The sequence below is a fragment of the Rhinolophus sinicus genome, linkage group LG15 (assembly GCF_036562045.2).
Source record: "Rhinolophus sinicus isolate RSC01 linkage group LG15, ASM3656204v1, whole genome shotgun sequence".
In the NCBI taxonomy this organism is placed as follows: domain Eukaryota; kingdom Metazoa; phylum Chordata; class Mammalia; order Chiroptera; family Rhinolophidae; genus Rhinolophus; species Rhinolophus sinicus.
Window position 1 is genome coordinate 314,553 of NC_133764.1, and position 23,965 is coordinate 338,517.

Consider the following 23,965-nt stretch of genomic DNA (forward strand, 5'->3'; position numbering starts at 1 on the left):
TGTGTTGGAAGACGAAGGCAAGGGACTGTTACCAGGCTCCAGTGAGCTTGGGAGGTGGTATCAGCTAGTGTCCTGCAGCGCAGTTGAAAGCAGAGTGCTGGACGTGCAAAAGCACCTGGTATGACAAGAGGCCGCTGGGTAAGGGTGGCATGGCCCCGGGCCACCCCTGGGTACACACTGGTCAGTGTCTAACACCTGCAAATGCTCATCACATAGTACAAACGGAAGTCTCTCTCTCTCTCTCTCTCTCTCTCTCTACACACACACACACACACACACACACACACACACACACACACAAAATTGTATATACAATATGACCCCAACTACACAGAAACATAAGTGCCCAGAAAAACCCGGAAGCAGATAAGCTAACACTGTAACACTAGTGATCTCTCAGGGCTGGCGTTTGAGGTAACTTCTCCAGGACATGCACGGCCACAGGCAGTCTCTGCAGCAGTCTAGGATGGTGTGATGACTCCAGCACTGGGGGCCACAAGCACTGAGCCTGACTCTCACTTGCTGTGTGAGCCCAGAGGATGAACAGCCTCTCTGGGCTGTGGTGGCCTGTTTTCTCTCCAAGTCACCGGTAAAAATGCCAAATGCATCAGAACCAAGGAGAGGGCCCCAGGTTGGACAAGTGGCAAAAGACAAGCGGCAGTCCATGAACCACATGCGGCCACCTGCAGATTAGTCCCAAACACGATCTTAATTTTTTAATTCATTGCCAACATTTAAAAATTAATAGATTTCAAAAATTCAGTTTTCGGGGCGGCTGGATGGCTCAATTGGTTAGAGCGTGAGCTCTGAACAACAAGGTTGCCGGTTCAATTTCCACATGGGATGGTGGGCTGTGCCCCCTGCAACTAAAGATTGAAAATGGCTATTGGAGTTGGAGCTGAGCTGCGCCCTCCACAACTAGACTGAAGGACAATGACTTGACTTGGAGCTGATGGGACCTGGAGAAACACACAGTTCCCCAATATTTCCCAATAAAACTTTAAAAATTAAAAAAAAAAATTCAGTTTTCAATCTTGTCTTTAAAAAATTGGATTCATAATAGCCCCGAAGTGGCTGTAACCCAAATGTCCATCAAATGCTAAACGGATAAAACAAAATGTGGTGCTATCTATAAAATGGAGTAGTATTCAGCCATAAACAGGGAGGAAGTAGGGATATAAGCTACTACGTAAGTGAACTTTGAAAACATGCTAAGTGAAAGAAAGCAGTCACAAAGGCCACATGCTACATGATGCCATTATACACATGAAATGTCCAGACAGGTAAATCCAGAGACAGAAGACAGACTGTGGCTGCCAGCGGCTGGCAGAGCGGCAGCAGGGAGTAACTGCTCATTGGGAGCAGGGCCATGAAAACTGCCTGGAATCAGGACTGATGACAGCACAACAGTGTGAATGGCTAAGAACCACTGAACGACCCACTTCAACATGGTGAATTTTTCGGTATGTGACTTGAAGAGCAGACCCACGTGGGCAGCACTCCCACACGACGCCCATCTGCCTCTGGGCACCAGCTGCCTTGCCCAGCTGCGCCCCCGCCTCTGGCCAGCTCCTGCTCTCTGACGCCCGCAGGTGTGTGAGAACCCCAGCTGCTGGAGGAGGGTCGTGTCACTCAACAGACTCAGCTCCAGGGCACAGCCCTGTCCTCCAGCCAAAGGAAGGACTGGGCAAACTTGTTCACTTAAGAAATATTTATTTACCTCTCCTGAGCAGGTAACACAAGCAGTAAAAATGTGGAGAGGGAACAGTCTGTCTCCCTCCTACTACCTTGGCCCTCAAAAGCCCTCCCCAGAACCAACAGCTGGGTCAGCATATTTCAATCTTCTTAATCTCATCTGGCTCCCGGAGGGACCACATTCTTTCCTCGGCACTGAGCACGCGATCCATCAGTTTAATGATCAATTACCAATTTGAAAGGGACCAACAGTGTTTCCTGAAGAACATTCTATCCATAACTTCAGGTGGCCATCCCTTTACAGAAGGATCGCTTTCCAGATTTAAAAAGCAAGTCAAAGCCACTCTCTGGAAGGACCTGCTATCCCCTCGACACTGCTGAGCGGGTGGACCTGCCTGCGCCCCCACCTGTGCTCAGCAGAACCCCACACTGCAGGCTCCCTGAGGCACAGCACAAGGCCGCGGACCACGTGACCCAAGCTCCCGGCAGCCCGCGTGCAGGCCTGCAGTGAGTGGCAACTGTGAACCATTTGGCCCAGACTTTGCCCCAAGGCTCCGAGGGCTCCTGCCAAGGAGGTGTGGGGCTCTGCCCGGTTCCCTGAGGCCAACAGCACAGCCTAGGACACATGGGGCCAACACTGCCCTCTGGACAAGTGCAAGTACTTGGCAAGGCTGCCAGGCCCTGAGTGACCAGGCCGTGTCCCCTCCCCACCCTAATTCCCAGCACCCTGTCCCCCTCACACCCACCCTGCTCCCCTGCTGCCCACTCCCACAGGGCAGATCCCCGGACCTGTGCCCACTGCACCATCAGCTGAGGCTTCTGCTGGGAACACCCTTGCCTCTTCCTGGCCGGCACACTCCTGCTATTCTTTGAAGATTCCTCCACGACGCCTGCTCACGCCCCCTGGACCCCTGAGCTAAGCCCCGCCCCGGGACGCTCGCCAAGCATTGCCATGGAGGCCACCCCACACACGCTGCCTCTATGCGGCTGTCCCTGTCTTGCCCACACCTGCCCAGGACCTTGAGGGCAGGACCATCACCTGTCTGTGGCAGGACAGAGCCTGGCGTGTGGGACACTTCACCACACATGCAGGGAACCAAGCTGAATACCAAAGATGATTCCCGTTGGGGAAACAGAGGCCCCAAGAGATATAGGCAAGTTGCCACAAAACATACAATTCCAAGTTCCCTGACAGAAAACCCACAAACCCAAGGTCGGCAGGGTTCAGTGCACCCAGAGGGTCCTCCCAGAGTACAGGCTGGGCAGGAAGCCACGACGAAGCCTGCAGGCCAAGCCCCATGTCCAGCAATCCGGAAACCCACGTACCCAAGATCTCCACCCAGATGAAATCGATCAGATCGCATTCATATTTCAAATCTCTTATCACAAATTCTCTCACATGTAAACAGAACTTTAAAATATTCACTGAGCCTAGTAAATTTATTTACTATTGCTTTAAACAATAAGTCAGAAGAATTACAGCAAATGTACCCCCTTTTCCCATTAGCAGTCGTATTAGGTACATCATGATTCCCAGCTAATTATAGCAACTTGACTTACGTTTCATGCTGTGCATTACTGTTTCTTAACCTGGTGCTGGGTGCCACTCTGAGGCTGAGACAGTTGACAGGTGTCCCCGAGGAGGGACAAGCCATTACTGCTGCTCATGGGAAGCAGAGAGGAAGTCAGCTTTCCCTCTACCAAAGCAGAAAACCATTCAACATGCATGAAAGCGAGCGCTGGACCAGCCCTCAGAAGGCGAGCAGCAGCCTGGTGGCATTCCAGTCGGGGGCTGCAGAAGCCCGGACACCCACTCCCACTGGCCACAGTCACCCCTCCTCTGCCAGGGGGGAGAGCAGGAAGTTCTGCCTGCTGCCCCTCAGCCATTCAGCAAGCAGGCATGGGAGACAAACAAGGTGGAACTTTACCGAACGACGGCCAGGGCTCCGAAGTGCTGGCAGGGGCTGCCTGCCCGCCCCAGGGGTTGGTCTGGTTAGCTGAGGCTGCAGGGCCCCAAGGCTCTGCTTTCGGGGCAGCAGGGCCTGAGCTGGGGAGGGCGTCCATTAAGTCCAACAGAGTGGTCTGCTGTGGGTGGGAGCCAGGCTTTTGAGACAAAGAGAAGGGGACAGGTTTTACTTTGCAGCAGTAGCAGCAAATACACGTTAGCCGTAAACAACTGCCGTGCCTCTCACTGGAGTAGAGGCACTCTGGGAGGGGCCAAGGGTACCTTGGAAAGTAAGCCGCTCCATCTCCCGGCCTGTCCATGCCCCCCCACCACCACCTTCCCATGTCACTAGAGTCACACCGAGCTATTTACTATGTGTCACGTGCCTTGCCCACTTTCAAACAGTCCGTGGGGCTTTCCAGGAGTGACAGGCTTCGCCCTGGCTCCCTCCTCCTTCCAGGATGCTGTCCCCCACACCCGCCTTGTTCCCCCAGCTGCCAGCTTCACCCGGGCCCTCTGTCCTGTGGGCTGCCTCACGCTCCCACTCCTATGGTCGCCTTCAGGGACACCTTGCGGCCCTGTAACCTGGGAGGCCACTGGATGACGACTTGTCAGCAGCAGAGCCATGTCCTGGTCGCTCTGAGGTCCCACCAGGAAGCCTGGCCTAGAGTCACGATGACGGTGCGGCAGCGCGGCACCAGTGAGCGCTGACCCTGTGCGAGGAAACTGCTCCAGAGCATAGAACATTCAGCCCACGGAACAGCCGCCACAACCACAGGAGGCGGGCCCTACTCTCTGCTCGTTTTCTGGAGGAAACTGAGGTAGCGGTCAGTGGGGGAGTGAAACCAGGCAATCGGGCCCCTGGCCCATGCCCACCTTCTCCCAGGGTGGTCTCAGGAGAGGCCGACGATGGCCGAGGCAGGTGTGTTTTCACTCTGGCTCATCACAGGCCCCAGGATTAGTTGTTGAATGAAGGAAGCAACCGCCATGTATGTGCTCCCACGCATGTCACATGGACACTGTGGGTTGGGTTGGGGCCACTAGCACAACTGCGGGGCAGCCTCACAACGCCTCTTTTTTTGCAAAGCACTCACCTCTTTCTTTTTTGGAAATTTGACGGTGTCTCTTCGGCTTTCCTCCAGTGCCATCTGCAGTCTGAGGTCATCGCCCCGCCTCAGCCGCTCTTCCTGCAGAGGACAATGGGACCTGAAGCTGGTGGCAACTGCAATGACATCACCACACAGAACAAAGCAACCCTGGCCAGAAGCATGAAACGGAAGACTGTATTACGGGTTATTTCAGAGGAGGGCTGGGAAACAACCTGAGACACACGCTCCGGAACCCCCTGCTCCACCCCTCCACCCCCTGTAGTCCCACTGCCTGGGGTCCCGCCAGGCGGACAGCGCCCAGGCACCACCAAACTGAGGAAAGGGAATACTTCTTCTTCTCAAAAGGAAAATGGCTGTACAATTCCAATTATAGAAGCAATATGTCTCTTTATAAAACTCACAAATCCGACAACCCAGAAAGGAGCTAGAAAGAATATGAAAATCATGTCATCCCACCTCCCACCGTGTGTGCTTCCAGAAAATGAGCTTTATTTCTATGATTTATAACAAAAATAATTCATTATATTTAATTTATATTTATTTAAGGCAAAGCTACCATATGCAAAAGACTGGGTCATCCTAACTTTTTAGTATGATTAAATATAAATATATTAATTATATTTTATTTGTTATAAATATAATAAATCATAGACATGAGTTATTAATGAAAATGGGCTCAGACCATCCATCTGTACTTCCACTGAACCGTCTCTAATACTTGTCTCTGGACACCACTTCTAAGTGAGAGGGGGCCCCATGCTACGCTTGACTCCATCTACCACTTTGAAGCAAAGGTCAGTGGAGACAGACCTAATAACTGAAACTAAAGGGCTCATAACTGTGAAAGGTCATTTCAATCACTCCTTTTCCATTTTGAAGAAATTCGTGTTTATTAAAGAAAAATGGAAACTAAAAAAAAAACAATAAAACTACACACACCACACACTTCTGTCATCTACAAGGTGTGATCAATACAGTGAATGTTTGGGTTAAAAAAAAATGATTATAGTAAAAGACACATTGCCATTAGTCCCCCCTCAAAACACTGCCCCTCGCTTTGAACACACTTATCCCATCGTTCTTGCCACTTTCAGAAGCAGTTCTGGAAGTCCTCTTTCGTGAGTGTCTTAGTTGTGCTGTCGTGGCTGCCTCAATGCCCTGAATCATTTTGACTTTGGGGAAGAGCCAGAAGTCACACGGTGCCAGATCTGGTGAATAAGGTGGACGAGGACACACTGTAATGTTTTTATTTGACAGAAATTGCCGGACCAGAAGCGATGTGTGACACGGAGCATTGTCATGATGGAGGATGATTTACGGCACACTTTAAACCACATCTTCTCTCAACTGTAGCTTGCACTCAACTGCACCAAGCAAGCTGAAACTTGTCACACTGTTACTAATGTTCCATGCCCCGCTTCCCTATTGAGGATCCCTGCCTTTCCGTTGGATGGCACTCGGCAGCAGCATTCACTGTATTTTGTCATCAGATCGGAAAGGTTCCATGTCACACATCGCTTCTGGTCCGGCAATTTCTGTCAAACAAAAACATCACAGTGTGTCCTCATCTACCTTATTCACAGATCTGGCACTGTGTGACTTCTGCCTCTTCCCCAAAGCTAAAATGATTTAAGACATCGAGGCAGCCACGACAGCACAACTAAGACACTCACAAAAGAGGACTTCCAGAACTGCTTCCGAAAGTGGCAAGAATGATGGGATAAGTGTGTTCAAAGCGAGGGGGAGTATTTTGAGGGGGATTAATGGCAATGTGTCTTTTACTGTAAAATTTTTTTTTATTTTTAAACAGTCACCGTATTTTCTGATCACACCTCATAACTATAAGCACTCATTTCCTGGAGCATTTCCTGGTAGCCTTTTTTTCTTTTTCTTTTTTTTTCAGTGTTCAGATGCTGTTGATTGATCTTACCTAGCTTCCCAGGGCTAAGCCCAACTGCCCACTGTGCACTGAGGAGGCTGTGGGCACTCTTCTCATTCACGAGGCCTGGCCATGTCTGCAAAAGTATTTCTGGAAAGCACTTTTGACTGGTTTGCCCTTTGGCAATGACTTCCCTGAAAACCTTTTCTACATGTAACTTTGCATAGGACCCTTCCCTGACTGGGGGCAGTACGGTAACACAAACACACTTGTGGCAACATGAGTCACATCCAAATCCAAAATGTGGAGGAAGGACACACGTGTGTGTACCCTCTGATCGGTGCCCTGCCTGCCCCTCACACAGGGCAGTCACACAATGGCAGACCTGCGTGGGCACCAACCTGCTCAGCCACTTCTCTGCTCATGGCAAGTGCCAGCTGCAGCTGCAGCTCCTCTTCTCCGCTGGTCTGGGGCCGGGCCTGCTCCAGCTCGGAGGACACCCGAGGGGACGTGGCTGTAGGGGGAAGGCAAAGTCACCGCGTGCAAAGGAGGTACCCAGTCAAACCACACCCTTTCCCCATCTCACACCCACAAGGTCTGGCAATAGCCCAACAACAGGGGGATTGAAAGGCTTTTGAGTATTTCAAGGTTAAAATCAAGTAACGTCAAATGTGCTTTCATAACTGCCACGTGGCACCGACCTAGAAAAGACGCCTTAGGGCACATGCCCAGGGGTCAGGCCTCAGAGGATTAGAAGCTCAGTCTTCACTGCAGAGCTGCACTGCTTCAAAGACAGGAGATCACTGTTTAACGATTCAGAGCACAGTTCTTGAAAAGCTGGATCAAAGAGCATCAGTCAGACAAGTGCAGGGCACCTGTGACCAAGAACTCCACTCAGGACTCCCCGGCATTTAAGAACCCCACTTTGTCTCGCGTGGTGATAAGCATCACGGAAAGTGAAGCCAATCGTTTCTGCAGGAACCCGGAAAGTTTTCGTTTTTTAAGTAAAACTGCACATTGACTTGGAAATACAAAAACCACACATGCAGGCATTTTTTTGCTGTAAGTAGTTAGCTCGTTTAAACACTTGTAAACAGCTCCTGGAAAGAGCTTTCAATGAAAGGGATGAGATGTGAATTCCTAGCTGATGTGACAGACCCCAAAGAAAGGAGTGATTACTATCACACTGTAAGGCAGGCTGGGCCCCCCCTCGTGAAAATGCTGGGGGCGTACAGGCCATCAGATGTGTGTGCCCCAGGGAACCTGGTGCCTCCAGAAAATAGGCCTGAGGCTTTGGGAACATATGTCTAAGTGTGTGCCCTAACCCCAAGAGAGGGTCCAGAGTATCTCTGAAATTCTCAAAGCGAGGTCTGCCATCGGGAAGTGTGGAAGCACGTCACAGATGGTTCCGCGCACGTCCTCCCTCAGCTGCCCGGCTCCTCCTCTGCTCTGAGCTCTGCTTCTCCCGTCCAGGTCTGCAGGACACCCTCCCCGCTGGGTCAGCATTCCTCTCTCACAGCACTCACCCCCGTCTGCAATTCGGTAGGTCATGCCAGAAGGGACGCTCCTTGGGGGAGGCTCAGGCCTGTCTCTGCACCATTGCACCTACCCCAACCCCGAAGTTTGACAGAGCAGCTGGCAAATACCTGCTGAATGGATGAATGGATACATATATGCAGAGATGGACGGACGGAGAGACAAATGGAGAATTCAATTTCATGGTTGATGGGTAGTTGTTTGAAAATGCTCTAACTGTGTATTAGTTTACTTCCTTCTGTCACTGTGTCCATTCTACAAACCCAACTGTCAGGACTCACCAAGTCCTGCTTCTGCCTCAATCTCCAATCGTAATTTGCTTCTCGGGATCTGCCTCTTTGTGAGAAAGCAAAATGTGGGGAGTGACTCCTGACAGACTAGGTTTCTAGAAGGCTGGGTTCTGGCTGCAGTGAATAAGACAGGACGAGAGGGCTGACATAGTTAGAGACACAGGGGTAACCCACAGAATCAGGTGAGGCTGCAGCGGCTGCTCTGGGCAGAGGCTGGGGCGGGGCAGGGCAGGAGGTTGTCAATGGCACTGTCTTGTCCCACAATTTTTAAAAAACACATAACACGTATAGCAGCACAATTTCATTTGGAACAATTCAGTGATGTGAAGCACAGTGTGTTTGCTATGATCTATTTTCAACCAAAGAATCATCAAAAAAAAAAAAAAAAAAGCCAGCAACCAATTGCCTCATCTCAACTCTAAGCAACATGAAACAGCAAAAATGCTGCCATTATAAAAAAACACAAACATATTTTTCTAAATGAAATCAAGTCAAATCCCAGCCTAATAAGTACATCACTACAATTACATTTTTCAAAACATTTTTTTAGAAATAAAGCTAGATGGTAACAGAATGTCCTCAAATCCATCTTAATCACTTGATTTAATAATATGCCAAAACAAATGTACATTTTTGTTGTTGTTGGTTTTGTCTCAAACATCACCTGTGTTCACCATAGGACTTAGGTTTGGGCTTTTTGTGCTCTAGAAGCAAACACATCACCATCCAGGTTGGTAGAGACAAAGGAAGTTGGACGGTTCTGCAGGGCGCCTGTGGGGGACAGTTCTGGGGGACACCTGTGGGGGACGGTTCTGGGGGACACCTGTGGGGGATGGTTCTGCAGGGCGCCTGTGGGGGACAGTTCTGGGGGACACCTGTGGGGGACGGTTCTGCAGGGCGCCTGTGGGGGACAGTTCTGGGGGACACCTGTGGGGGACGGTTCTGCAGGGCGCCTGTGGGGGACAGTTCTGGGGGACGCCTGTGGGGGACGGTTCTGCAGGGCGCCTGTGGGGGACGGTTCTGCAGGGCGCCTGTGGGGGACAGTTCTGGGGGACACCTGTGGGGGACGGTTCTGGGAGACGCCTGTGGGGGACGGTTCTGGGAGACGCCTGTGGGGGACGGTTCTGGGGGGCGGTTCTGGGAGACGGTTCTGGGGAACAGTTCTGCAGGATGTTTCTGGTGGACGGTTCTGGGGGATGGTTCTTGGGGACTGCCCAGTCCAGACGACTCAGGCCGCCCGTTCCCACCACTTTCCTGAGAAATCCTCTCTGAGGCTTGCTTTATAAAACCCTCAGTTTGTATTATAACAAGTACAGCACATCTGACAGCCTTCATTTACTACCAAATGGAAATCATGAGTGAATAAAGGAGAAGACCTCGTATCTTACCCCACCCCACAGAAAGTGCTCTGAAAAATGAGCCCAGCTTGGCAGGGAAGGCTGCTACTTGGCTGTACACCACAGGGCCTGATTCAGACAGGCCAGGGATGAATGGGCCAGGGTTCTGAGCAGGGGCCTCTGGAGAAACAAGGCCTCCCTCCCTCGTCCTCTGAGCCCTTCAGCACATCTGCAAGGCCAGGCTGGCTTTAAATGTAAATGTACACGTTTGTATCTACCATAACCAATGCTGGCAGAACGACACATAGCCAGCACAGACGGACATCGCTTACCACATCAACGTGGACATTAGACACAAAGGATATTCCCCTATGTGCTGTGGTTTTTATAAACGGAGGTGCACCTCTCAGTTCCACAGACGGAGAATTCACAGCCACTAGCCCCGAGCATCAGCAGGGATGCACACTGAGGTCTCAGCTGTGAGGGAAGATTCCAGCATCTTGGCCCTACAGAGGGCCTTTTGTGCCGGTGTACGTGACAGAGAACACAGCCGGGGTTGTGAGCTGGGCCTGAATGGACGGACCCTTCTGACCACCTGAGAGTGGCCCTGGCCCTGCTCCGAGGAGCTGAAGCTCAGAGGGACCCCTGGAAAAAGCAAGTGCCCTAGAGACTGCGGGCTCTGGGTCAGCTGCTGCTTTCCAACCCGCCACCCTCTGAGGGAAGAGCAGGAAGTGCTGGCGTAAGCTAATCACTGAAGGACCCCTAAGATGCCCTTCTGCATACGCTGCCCCTGGAAGAGCACTATGAACACAAGTGGGCCTCGTTTTTACCCTTTCCAGTCCGCTATCTGGCCTGAGAAGGCCTAAGGGGAGAGGTTGAACAGAGCCTGTAAAAGCCCAACATTTCCTCAAAACACAGGCAGACAGGGGCCTCCGCGTGCATTCACTACATTCCACCTGCTCCAGGGGCCCCCTGGGCTGAACCCTCATGCCCTCACCCAGTGCTACAGAGAGTCCCCTTTCCCAAATGTGCTCCCACAACTAAGGCTGAAAGACGTCCTAACAAAGTTGCTTCAGCTGGCCAATTTGCGGTAATTCTGAAAGAAGACAGCAAAGCAGTCAAGGTAACAGAAAAACAGGAAATTGCTTCTTGTCATCGGCTATGTTTTGCAATTTTCCTAGAAAGTACTTAAGCAGCTTCTGCAATCACATATGCTGATTAAAAGGAACAGGCCTGTGGGACATGATTTACAGGCAAACAGCTCAGTGAGGTGACCAGCATGACTTCTGGTAAAGCTCTGTGGTACGTGGGGCTCGTGCAGGGTGAGGGTCTCATCTCCATGTGTCCCCCGCTGAGGCTGGGCACACAGGCACATCTGACATCCTGGCAAGAAGGCAAGGCTGTCAGGCCGGAGGGGTCCGAGAAGACCCCATCTCGGCTCAGGCACTGCTGCCACTTATAATAGCCCTGTTCCTGCCACTACCATTCACTAGCAATGAGACCACATGCAAGTGGCCTGACCTCAATGGACTCTCGTTTCCACATCTGTGAAATGGGGCTGTGGAAGGTGAGGAGGGCCTAAGGCACAGCTCTCCCCAGGTAACTGCTCTAAGCCTCATCTCACTACTGCCAGTCCCCTGGGGGCCGGAGCTCTGTGGGCGCTCCCACTTTCCATCTCATGCAGCAGAAACCATAACCGGGTACCCACAGGCGGAGACAGGGCTGTGGCTCCAGCCAGGCCATGGTCTCCACCCTCCTTTCTGCTGCTGCGGCCCTGGAGGAGGGGCTGGGGAGCCCACATGGAGCCCAGGGCCAGCATCTGCCTCCGGTGACGCTGACTGCTAAATTCCTCAGTCCAGCTAAGTTCCTTCCTCATTACTCAATGACAGTGAAATGCTCACTGGGTCTTCCTCAATGTGGCGACATCTTCCTGTGGTTCCATGGGCCATTTCCTGAGTCAGTCCCCATGGCCCCCAAGGACACTCCCACCCAGCTGAGGCTTCTAAATTCATTCCCCACGGGAGAACCTCCAGGGTCCTCACCTTACAACTTCTGTCGGGAGAGGCAGGAAGGACTGCTTTTAGTTGAATGAGGCAAATGATGAGAAAATAAGCTCAGATTTCCCCAGGTAAACTTAAAAGAGAAAAAAGATACAAATAGATGGTGAAAAAGCCCAAAGTGTACAAGATGAGAAACACGCCATACCATCACAGCCTGACTCTCTCAGGCTGCAAGGAGCGGCGGGCGCGGCTTCACAGCAGAGGGACAAACCACAGCCAACCCGCCTGCCACAGGACGTCCCCCACCACCCATGACGGTCCTGGCAACACCTCGGACTTGACTCCAATCCAGACTTTAGATCTGATTCAGTTCCCAGGAGCAGAGGGCAAGGACTGGGCCCAACGCTGCACAAGGCACGGAGTGCACACAGAAACCCGGACCAGGGGCCTGGTCTCGTTATACCAGGGTCACGAGGACCAGGGAATTCGCTGCAATACGACTAAAGGGACAGGACAACCAGCTGCACCCGTGGCCGGGGTGGTCTCGGTTTAGACAGATCAGCTGAAAGACTTTCACGACAACTGGCAAAACTGAATGTGGACTCGGTACCAGACCATGGTAGTATGACTGACTCTGTGAAGTGTGCTAATGGCTTTGTCACTCACTCTTCAGAACGAGACACATACTGAAGCGCTGACGTGTAGAATGTGCTGGTCCCATAACTTATTTTTAAATACTTCAGCATAAAAGGAAGTGAGGGCCACTCCTCTCCCAAGAGGAAATAGCTGTTGACATTTTCTTGTGATTCCATCCAGAAAAACCCTTTGTACTTCATACTCCATGTGTGGATGAGTGGGTGCACTTCTGAGGCGTCTGTCCACAGGGAGCCACGTCCATTCCTTGTTGCGTGTGCGCGTGTGCGTGCTTCCGTGTGTGCGTGTGCTTCTGTGTGTGCGCGTGTGCGTGTGCTTCCGTGCGTGTGCGCGTGTGTGCGTGTGCGTGCTTCCGTGTGCGCGTGTGCGTGTGCTTCTGTGTGTGCGCGTGTGCGCGTGCTTCCGTGTGTGTGCGTGTGCGTGTGTGTGCGTGTGTGCGTGCGTGTGTGTGTGGCTTGCCTTGGCCTGACCTAGGCTATGTTTTTTGGCATAAGAGAGGCAGCCCGGCGTAGAGGATAAGTCTGAATGTCTGGGCTCAGATGTGGGCTCTGCCACCTCTCAACACACGACCTTGGCCCAGGTAGGTAACTCTCTGCCTCAGTTTTGCCATCCGATCCGCAGGAGTGCCGACCTGCCTCGTAGAGGGACTGTGAGGATTCAACGAGTTCATGTGTGAAAAGCACTCAGCCCAGTGCCTGGCCCATGACACCTGTACAACACTACTGGTATCTCTGAACCCCCAGTCTAGGCGGGGCACTGCCCCCCCCCCAAAACTGAAGGATTAGAGATGGGGTGAGACTTGCCCAAGGTCCCCTAGCCGGTGAGAGACAGTCTGACTAAGGGTCTTGCTCTTACTCTCAGCCCCTTTCACGAGGAGGTCACGAGGATCCCGGGAGGTGAATAACTCAGTCACAGCAGGTGGAAGTCAGAGCCACGTCTTAGAGCCAAATCTCAGGCTTGCTCCCAGCCCCTCAGGGCTCAGACACCTGCAGCCCTTTACCCTCCGCACGGCATGCCTGACACTTCCGTGGGCCTGAGAAGAGCCCACTGTCCTAGAGCCTGTGTTGCAGTGAGGACAGGTGATGCAGCGGGCCCGGGCCAGGGCACAGGACAGTGGCTCTGTGTGCGGAGGTCAGGGAAAGCCTTTCCAACGGGGATACAGGAGCCAACGCTGAGGAGGGGCAGGCGGGAGGCCAGCCAGGGGGCAGGTGGGAGCTTCGCTCCTGGGCAGACAGCCCCGAAGCTGGGTCACAACGGAAGGGCCGCAGCAGGGACGCTTGGGGGGCTGTGGGAAGGTCAAAGCAGAGCAGTGATGCAAGCTGACCAGGCCAGGGGGCAGGTGGGAGCCTGGGCCAGGATGGGAGCTTTGAGGGCGGTGAGAAGTGGCCAGATTCTGGATTAACTGAGGTTCTACTTATTATCCCTGGACATGTTCCTGGACCATCTGGCCCGAGGCCTGGCTCACGCTGACCCTCAGCAGCACAGCCTCACCTGTCCCCCACAAACAGCGCGGCGTGTGCTGCTGCCACAAGGTGCAGGCTCAGCATTGGCGGCTGAGTGCTTTCTTCTGACCAGGGGTTGTGGCAGAATTGGGTCCCCCAAAAAGGCGTGTTGAAGTCCTGACCCCCCAGGACCTCAGACTGTGACCTTATTTGGAAACAGGGTCGTTGCAGACGCAATTAGTGGAGATGGGATCAGACAGAACAGCGTGGACCTTAATCCAGTGTCCGTACACTGGAAGAGACAGTGTACGGTCTCGACTGGTGTCCTTACAGGGGAAGCGTCACAGGACGCTTCACAGGGAAGACTGCATGTGAGACGGGGGCAGGGACTGCAGAGCTGCAGCTGCCAGCCGAGCAACGCCACAGACGGCTGGCTACCACCAGAAGCTAGAAAGAGGCAAGGGAGGATTCTCCCCTGCAGGTTTCAGAGGGATCACGGCCCAGACGACGGCCCGACATTGGACTTCTGGCCTCCAGAAGGGTGACACAATCCTTTCCAGCGTTCTGAGCTGGCAGGTGTGTGGCACTTTGCTGCAGCGGCAGTAGGGAGTTGCCAGGTGGAAGCCCTGCCCAGGGCACATGGCGGTGCCCTCCAACCACCGCCCGCGCTCACCGAGTGGACACCCTCATCCACAGGGACCGGAAGCGCCCCCTGGCTCAGCACTCCATTCCCCAAGGCCCGTCCTCACCAGGACACCTGCCTCACCAGCCTCCACTCAGTTCCTAGAATCCTCCCAGTGCTTCCAGCCTCTGGACTATGCATTCTCCTTCCATCCCTCAAATGGGAGAGAGAAACATGTCCTCTTTCACATCAGCTCCAGCACCGCCTTCTCCAGCGTGCCCTTCCCGCCATGCCAGCAGGACCACGGGGCAGAGGCTCTCACGGGCTTCACTCACCACGGACAGCCATCCCCGAGCACCAAGAGCAGGCCCAGGGGCTCTGCGAGCACACCGTGGGCACCTGCTCGCCTGCATCCACCCCTCACACTCGGCACTTAAGCATTCTACACTGTGGGCCTGTTTGCAGTCGGCCATTTCCCCGACTTGGCCAAAAATCTACACAGGCAGGGCCACCTTTGTTCCAGGCACAGAGCAGGAGTTCAAACACCTGGTGGTTCCTTTTTAAGTTTGGTTTCCAGTGAACATGATGGCTGCAATTTCCAAGGACTCACCTCACACCCTCGTCAGCACCACCCTGAGACACTGACTGACACACAGGCGGAAACCAGGGAGCACGGGGAAGGCAGAGCGCTGCCCGCATCCCTACCCTGCCAGCACGGGGCTGGGGACTGAAACGGAGGAGGCTGGAGCAGAGACAAAAGGTAGCCCTTTTATTTGTCTGTGTGATTCAAAAGCCCGTCATCTATCTGAAATCAAAGAACTAGACTGGGCTGTTCTCTTTGGGCTACAGATTAAGCCGTCTCCATTACCAGATGACCAGCGTGTGTGGTGGGGAAGGGAGGGCTTGTCCAATCCCTTAAGCAGCTTTTTCTCGTTGCTGTTTTCCCAAGGGGCCCCTCATTGCTGTGCAAGCTGCTCTTTGGGTGGAGCACGGGGCGAGGGGCTCTCACAGCTGGGGGCCACCCACAGCTCTCCAGCCAAGGTCAGGGAGGGAGGAGGGGACTCTGAACCTAGCACCCACACCTGCCAGCAGGCATGGGCAGGGCACCAAGTCCAACGAACACAAAGTCGCTTTTTTTAACTCAATCAAGACATAAAGCACTTAAATGCCGATAGCCATTACTTGGAGTAATATTTATAAACAGGAAACTCACCTTTAAAATCAGTGTTCTGATAGCAATTTCCATCTATGAAATCAGTAACGACCTCTTAAAAATGTGCAGTACCCATTTTGCACTCAGGGCTATCCACGGGGCGCTGCACGCATGGCGGGGGCGCTGCAAAGGGGCACAAGCCATCTGGAAAGCATTTGCGAGGTTCCAAGAGACAGAATGATGTTCACACACTTGCCCTACTAGTCTCCCTTCTGGGATCTCTACATGGAAGACATAACCTGAAGAATCCTTAGCAAAGCAAAGACATGTAGCACAGCATTATCTCCAGGGGGGAACCTGAAAGCAGCTCTGATCAGCCCGATGATGAGAAGCGTGCGCTTAGGGAGCCTTCCTTTGTGTAAGGCGGTGTGTGCGGTGCACATGCTAGCCTGGCACTCACAGCAGAACCCAGGCAGACGGCTACCCTCACCCCCATTTTAGAGATTAAAAGACTTAAACTTTACAGAATTGTACACCTGAAATCTATGTAACTTTACTAACAATTGTCACCTCAATAAACTGTAATAAAAAAAAAAAGACTTAAACTTGCAGAAGTTAGTAATCTACCCAGGGTTTAACCTTCAGAATGAAGTATAACTGTGACACAGCATGGAAAAGGCATCTAGAAAGTTAGGTAAACAAAATTAGACTGCGTAAGTGCATGATTTCTCGTGGGAACCCAGCAGTCAGCTGAAGGGCCACCTCTGCAGCCACGGCAGAGCCCACCTTGGCCCAGCCCTTGCTGCCCCACAGTGTGCAGGTCAGAGCTCTGCTGCGCCCGCCCAGCCCCCTCCATGGACTTGGCAGAGTATCACAGTGACTGCCTCTCCTGAGCTGGAAGCCCACCAAGGGCAAGGCCTCAGCAGCCCATGTGAGCTCTCACCGCTCAGCGTCAGCCCTGGCACAATGGACTCACAACATAAGCAAATGAACAAACTAAAAGTGTGCTATGGAAATGCCGCGTGGCTATGAAGGACACTTACAATATTGTTCTATTATCTGCATAAAATAAGACATTCAACTGGTTCTGATTCCATAGAACACTCACTAGTCAGACCTGTGGCCCAGGTCGGCCAGTGCAGCCGCCTCTGGAGGACGCGGTCTTGGCCCAGCCTTCGCCTCCTCCCCAGATTGAGACGCGGCTGCTCTGCCCACAGATGACGGCCACGACCAAACCTCAGAACGGGAGCTCCAGACTGCCCAGCTCATGGTGCAGGCAGCCAGGGCCCAGCACTGACACAGTCGGACAGACTGTCCATCAGGGATTGTCACCCAGTGGAATGTTCAGTGTCGCTGTTAAAAAATGTGCAGGATTGTGCAGAAACGAGAAAATGCTTGTTACAATGTTGAGACAAAAAGCAGGGGTGCAGAGTTGCATTTACGATGTCACTGCAAGCCTGAAAAAGACAATGCTTAAGAAGTCCAGAAGGAAACACACGAACATGTGAACAACAGCTGTCTCTGTGCAATAAGATGATGGGATGCTTCTTTCATCTTCCTTTTGCATTTTGTACACCATCATGAATGGCCATGGATTACTTTTATAATGAAAAGCCAGTAGTTTATTTCCTATCCGTACCACACTTACCAGTTAGGAACATGGACATGAACCCCCGTGAACCCGTCCGAAGGGCGTCAGTGATTCTGGGCTAAGCTTTCCACTCGCAGTCGGCAGGAGGGGACTAGTCCAGTCGGCTGCACGAATTTCAAGGTGCTGACAGCCGGACTATCCTGCTGACTAGTACAACTTTCTCAAAGGGCACCGCTACTGGTCACCAACTGAAGGGAGAAGCCTTCAACTGAACGAGTCCTGACACTGGACTGAGCGCGGGGCAGAGGTGCTCAGCCCAGGCGCACACTGCAGTCCCGGAGCTTAAACCTTCTGTGATGCCTGGGCCTATCCCCGAGGTTCCGACCTGACTGGTCAGACATGTGGCCCAGGCTCTGAGACATTTAACAGCTCCTGGGCAGCCAGCTTGAGGGCAGTGACTTAGGGAAAAGAGGAAAGGAAGCTGGCAAATGAACAGCATGTTATTACTAAACAACAACTAACAACGATGAGTCACACTGTTGCTAAACTCAGCTTTAAAGCATGGAGAACCTACACAGGGATGTGCAATGCGTGTGCTGCTGGAGAAGCCCACAGTGTACTTTCCAAACACTAACGCTCATGCCGGGCAGACGCCGACGACAGGCACATCACATAAACGTCCCCCCCGCCCCCGCCCCCGCCACTAAGGCTGGTTCAGCATGCATTCACGCATTCATTCACTCACTCACTCACTCACTCATTCATTCAGTGTTTGCTGAACACCTCTCCTGAGCACAAACAAGGTCCCTGCTCTTGCAGTGGGTCTCAGTGCAGCAAGACAGGAAACGAAGTTAAGTGATCATCGCAGGCAGTGACAAGTACTCTGTGAACAGAATAAATGAACAAACAAAACAGAAACAGACTCAGAGACATGGGGATGGAAAACTGATGGGTGCTAGATGGGAGGGGGGTGGGGATGGGGAGCAGGTGAAGGGTTAGGAAGCACAAATTGGTGGCCACAGTATGATCACGGGGACGTGCAATACAGTGTGGGCACTGCAACCAATGATGCTGTGAAGTTTACGCACGTCAGATGGACACTGGACTTATCGGGGGACCATGTCATACACGGGGTAGGTGCCTGACCACTGCACTGTGCGCCCGAAGCCAAAGCAGCATAATATTGTGTGTCACCTATAATTCAATATAAACAGTCACGGGATGTGGAGCACAGCACAGGGAATACAGTCAATGGCATAGTAAGAGTTATACAGGATGTCAGAGGGGTAGTAGATTGGGGGGTTATCACTTTGTGATGAGGGGGGTAAATGTCTAACTATTACATTGCTTTGTACACCTGAAACTAATTTAAAAAAGTATTGTGACGATAATAAAACAGAATGACATGATAGAGACTATCTGTAAATTATGCGCCATGTATTCCCATACAAAGAGAAATCTTTAGACCCTCCCTCTTATTTTTATTTACGTAATTTTTAAGTGCCCCCTTGAAGTTGACTATTTAAAATTAGCCACTAAACAGCCATGAATCAAACACTTTCACAGCCGTGTGACTGTGTAATGGAACCTGACTTAAACTCCCCTTTTCCGTTTTTCATACTCCACTCTCGACAGTTTATAAAAAATAGTTTGTTTACCTATCCTACAAAGAATGCTTTAAAGACAAATGGATAGATACAAAATATTGCATTCATATCTTCAATTTTCTATGGTACAAGTCAATGTCAATCACTTAATTAATAACGGTCAACACTGCCCCCATCAGCCATGCTGACAACTGTTTCAATCTTACATCGCACTCTCTACTCTGACTATCCGAGGAGCACCTTCAGATCTGGGTCCCCATTAAGTAACAGTTTAAATAGGTATTCCTGCTTTTAAAAACCATAAAAGTTAAATAAAAATTTAAAAAAGCATTACACGAGATGGATGGACCTCTCAATCATAAAATTCCAACAGGTGTACACTGTATATTGAAACATTCTGTAAAACAATTTAGAAACTTTCTTTTACAGAAAAGTAGAAGAAAGAGAACCAGAGTTCTAGAAAACCTGGTTTCCAATTCTGCCGTCACCACCTGTGACTGAGTGGACCTGGGTGAGGGGGTGGACCCCACTGTCCTTACACCTGTGGTGCCCACCTCCTCGGCAGGTGTGAGGAGCAGGGGGACCCCTCCTAAGGGAGAGCACAGGAGGGGCGCTCGCTACGCCTGCTGGCCGTCATGGACAACCACCCCCTTGAGCAGCTCGGCCAGGCAGCAGCCTCACCGTGGCACATTCAGAGCCCACCGAAGTCCCCAGCCCTTGTGGCAAGAACCAGCATCTTTTATGTGTGGCCCTTAGACAGATGTGTCAATAAACTGTCAGCTCCGAGTCTGCTGGCCTCACTGGCGCTTCCTCTGTGATTCCACTTTCCACTTGAGGAAACTAACTGCCCCAGACTAAACTAATGCTGCCAGCGCAGCACCTGCCTCTACCCTTGGGACTTACTGTCCACCAAACATGCAGGGGTCTTGACTTCCAGAACATATTTGTTCCAGCAAAATGCGGCATCAAACAAATCCCGTCTCCCACCAAATCCCTAGTGTACCCCCTTCGGAAAACAGTCTGCTGAGACGCAGCCCCAAGAGAGGCGGACGGCCCCTGAAGGCTGGCTGTCCCCAGCCGTTCCGACACTGGCGCGTCACCTGGCTGGCAGCCACCAACCACCTCTTAGCTCCGCTCGTGTCCCCCGACCCTGTTCCTGGGCAGGGTCACTGAGTCCTGCACCTCAGAGCTTTGCTCCCCTCCACCTCCCACATTCTCTGGAGGCTTCAACTGACCCAGGCTCCTTCCGAGTCCACACCCAGAAGGGCTCCCGAGGCACGTGCTGGCTGGGTGTGGTTTTTTTTTAAACAACGAATGCATTTTCCCACATCCTCAAGTTTTCAAAAATAGACCTACGTAAGACTCTCTTCTCAAATGCCTAATTCTTATGAAAATGTTCTCTTCCGTGTGTACACATGCTCCAGCTCCACTCCCCTGGTCGGGCTGGCAGGGTTGGGGCCACAGCGACTCTTACTTACCCCTGCGTTTCCCTGCTGTAGGGAACCAGCTTTCCTGGGTAGGGTGGCCGGCTGTCTCCGGGCCTTCCCAAACACATTTGAAGAAGTGTTGCACACAGAAGCTTCCAGAGACTCTCAAATACGTTTAAGAACGGCTGGTCACCATGGAGGGAGTGGAAGAGCCATGCGTCGTCCCCTCCCGGCGAGAGCCAGCGCTGCCCTGGACTCAGGCCAGGCCGGCAAAGAGCAGGGCCGCGGACGGGAGGCCTGTGCAGCCTCAGGCCCTGCCTTTCCTCCTGCACAGCGAGCACCTGGCCTCCCGGACCTCAGCTGGGTCCTGGACTCTGGTCCAGCAACTGAAGGGAACTGTCCTCGTTGGTGCCAGTGACTGAGAAGTTCAAAGCCAAATCTGGATTCATTTCCAGCAATTATAAGTGACCCTGGCCTTATCTTATTTTCTTACCTTCATTTTTCCCTTTTGCCCCAGTTTTTCCTGGTATCTATTTCCTCCTCTGGTATTGCATGTGTTTTGTAAGCCAACTCCAATCCTTTCTAGAGTGAAGCAGGGCAAATAAATGAAACAGTTGTAATCTCCAGTAATCACTTGGTGAATCATTGTTGATGGTGTTTGAGGGGCAGCAGCCCTCCATATGCGCTCCCAGCCCCAAGGGAAAGCTGGCCTGAAGAAGTACTGTAGTGCCCCTGGGAACAGCCCTGAGCCTCACATGGCTTCTCTGTGGTGCTGAAGGGGCACCGAGGCGGGAGTCCAGCAGGACAGCCACAGGGGCAGCACCCACCCCGTGCAAAGCATGTCACTGTCCACCTTGGTTCTGGGACTTCAGGTTGGTTCTCATTCACCAGAAGCAGTCAGAGATTCGAGGATTTCTATTCTCTGTCCTCCTTCCTTTTTGTTTCTTTTTCTAAGCATGGGAATGCTGGCAACTGACCTCCCACCCAGAAATCCAAGGCACCCAGAACGCGGGACAGAACCACGCCGCAGCAAGGCAAGCGCAGCTCTGGCTCTGCGTCCTGCTTCAGGCTGCTGAGCAGAGGGAGCTGTGCCAAGAGCCAGCTGGCACTGCTTCCTTCTCCGCGGAGACCCACCAGGCACAGGGCATGGGGTCTAAGCGCCTGACCTTGAAGCACCAGGACAAAGGACAGCAGTGATCTTTAGGACGCCTGTAGCACCTTGGATGTGGGCTCCTGCCACGTCTCCACAGCCTGCTACAGGCTGTGACTGGCCCTGCACATGTGGGAGGGCGGACAGAGCCCTGGGTGGGGGGACAGGCGGCTGCCCTGTCTGCAGGGCTGCTGGCCATCCTCCGACCCACCCCAGCCCCAGCAGCCTCTGGGCCCCACAGCCGTCCTGAGCACCAACTATGTCCCAGGATCACGTGAGGCAGCCGACAAAGGGGAGCCAAGGGCCCTGCCGCAGTGGGGTGGGCAGCCCGTGCACCAGAGACAACGAAACATGACCGTGAGTGCAGGTGAGGCCAAAGTGCTGAAGGCATCTCCTGCCCAGAATTCTCGCTGAGCCTCCACTTCTCAGACCTTCTCCACATCTCCACCTGCGCGTCTACTAGACACTTCAACTTGTCCGAACGTACCCCCAGCTCTGCTCAAACCCGTGCCACTCACAGCCTCCCTCACGCCAGGTGCCGCGCAGCCGTCAGAGCTGTGTCCACTTCTCTCCGACCTGGCCTGTCGCTGTCCTGTGCACTAACTGCGCCTGCACTGCCCCAAACTCAGGTCCAGGGACGTCGCCCACCACCTGCTACGGGCAGTCGTGTCTCCCTGGTCTCCCTGGGCCCGCCTTGCTCCAAACACAGCCAGAGGGTCCCCGCATGCCTTCTCATCCTTAAATCACATCAAGTCCCTCCTCACTTCCAGACCCTCCCTTGCTCACCGAGTTTTAAAAGCCAGTGGCCCCAAGGCCCTACACCAGTCTACTCAGCATGATAACAACAAGGTAAGAGCCCGAGATAAAGTTTTTACAGACTTGCACAGCAATCTGACATTGCTACAAAATCTCAACACTGATTCCAAAGTATCAGTCTGAGGTGGAATGGGAAACACTGCTCCCTGCCAGTCAGTCTGAGCAGCAGCCACACACGTCCCTCCGGCCCACTGTCTGCCACGCTCCCTCACACAGCCCCGGCTACTGGCCACCTTCCTGGCCCTCTTCCTGTTCGGAAATCACCCTGCGCAGCCCCGCACCTCAGGGCCTTTGCACTGCTGCTCCCATCCTCCCCCGGAAATGCTCTTCCAGACCCTCACACAGCTCCTTCCCCTCCCCCCCATCCTGCTTCAATATCCGTTGCTCAGAGGCTTATTCTAACACCCCCTTAGCACTGCACGGACCAGCTTCCCTGCTCCTCACACCAGCTGGGTTGTCCTGGGCTGTTGGCTGTTTTCCAGAGCACTGTCACGTAACACGATAATGTCTCACATTTATTGTCTCTCTTCCCAGTAATAGTGACGGGGCTCTGCTCTGTGCTTAGCACAGTGCCTGGCACACGATGGGTCTCAATACACACGTGGTGAATGAACGAGGGAACGTGGGCGCCAGAGTGCAGTGGGGCGGCTTCACTGCAGGCGCTGCCCAAGGCAGAGCAGCAGGCCTGAGCTGGCGGGCTGCAGCCGAGGACACCGGGGAGGGAGCTGTCTGCCGTGTCAGAGCTCTGGGCTGGGCTCTGGAGGGACCCAGAAGAGCTTTCTGAAGCCCGGCATCAGGGCATCCTCAGAAATGCACCCGTGGAGGGTGCACGGGAAGAATGGGAGCCTCACAAGGAAACCAACCAGAAAGCGGGCACAGATGCACGGCCATGGAACTGGAGACGGACAGCACTTGAGAGGTGTCCAAGGTCAGATGTGCAGATGAATGTGGGAGGTGAAAGGGGAAGGGTACAGGGAGGACGCAGGACGCACGCGGTGAGGAAAGGAAGCTCCCCTCCCCCCTCACCATGACCACTGCGTCCCAACAGCCTAAAGCCTCCCCACAGCGCTGGCGACCCGGGAAGGGCCTTGTCGGCGGTGGCCTGACCCGTGCCCACCAGGCCTCCACTGCGAGGTCTGGGGTCCTAGGCGTGCCCCTCACAGGTGTCTCCCCTGAATCACAGCCTGCATTTCACATGACCATTTCTGGATAGCTGGCGTCAGCCTGACTTCTCCTCTGCGGGACGTCAAGCCAGTATGTTCAAAGCAAATCCGCTGATGTGCACAGATAAAGCATTTACCTTACACTCAGCACTTCGTTAGGTGCTAAGGAAGAACAGAAAGCAGTCAGTGGACGGGGTCCTGCCCCCCATCATGGGGAGAGTGTGAACTATGGAAAAGAATGCACATACTAAATGATTAAAGGATTAAACGTGACACCATGTAACACTTGTTTGCCCAGAACTCATCTAGGGCATGAGAAATTGTCAAAAAGAAAAAAAAAAACAACCCAAAAAATAAAAAGCCAACTCATTTTTATTCTTAATTTCTACCAGAGCTGAAGAAGAGAAATCCACAGGTGCGATACACCTTGAGAAACTTGCCAGATGTTCAGGGGACGCCCCCAAGTGCAGGGGACTGCACGGCAAAGGAGCAGAGGTGGAGGAGACCAGCTGGGGAGCGGAGTGCCAGGTCCTGGCCACAGTGGGAGGC

At 52.9% G+C, this 23,965-nt stretch overlaps 1 protein-coding gene across 4 annotated transcripts in view; it reads right to left on the minus strand.

Moving 5' to 3' along the window:
* Positions 1-23,965, minus strand: part of EPN2 (epsin 2) — a 77,632-nt gene that overhangs the window by 16,726 nt on the left and 36,941 nt on the right. For all 4 annotated transcript variants that reach the window (XM_074320208.1, XM_019753746.2, XM_019753747.2 and 1 more), the window contains 3 exons: positions 7,030-7,142; positions 4,735-4,827; positions 3,624-3,798 (listed from right to left, as the gene is read on the minus strand). In XM_074320208.1, coding sequence (XP_074176309.1) covers positions 3,624-3,798; positions 4,735-4,827; positions 7,030-7,142 — 381 coding nt within the window. The remainder of the gene's footprint in view (positions 1-3,623; positions 3,799-4,734; positions 4,828-7,029; positions 7,143-23,965) is intronic.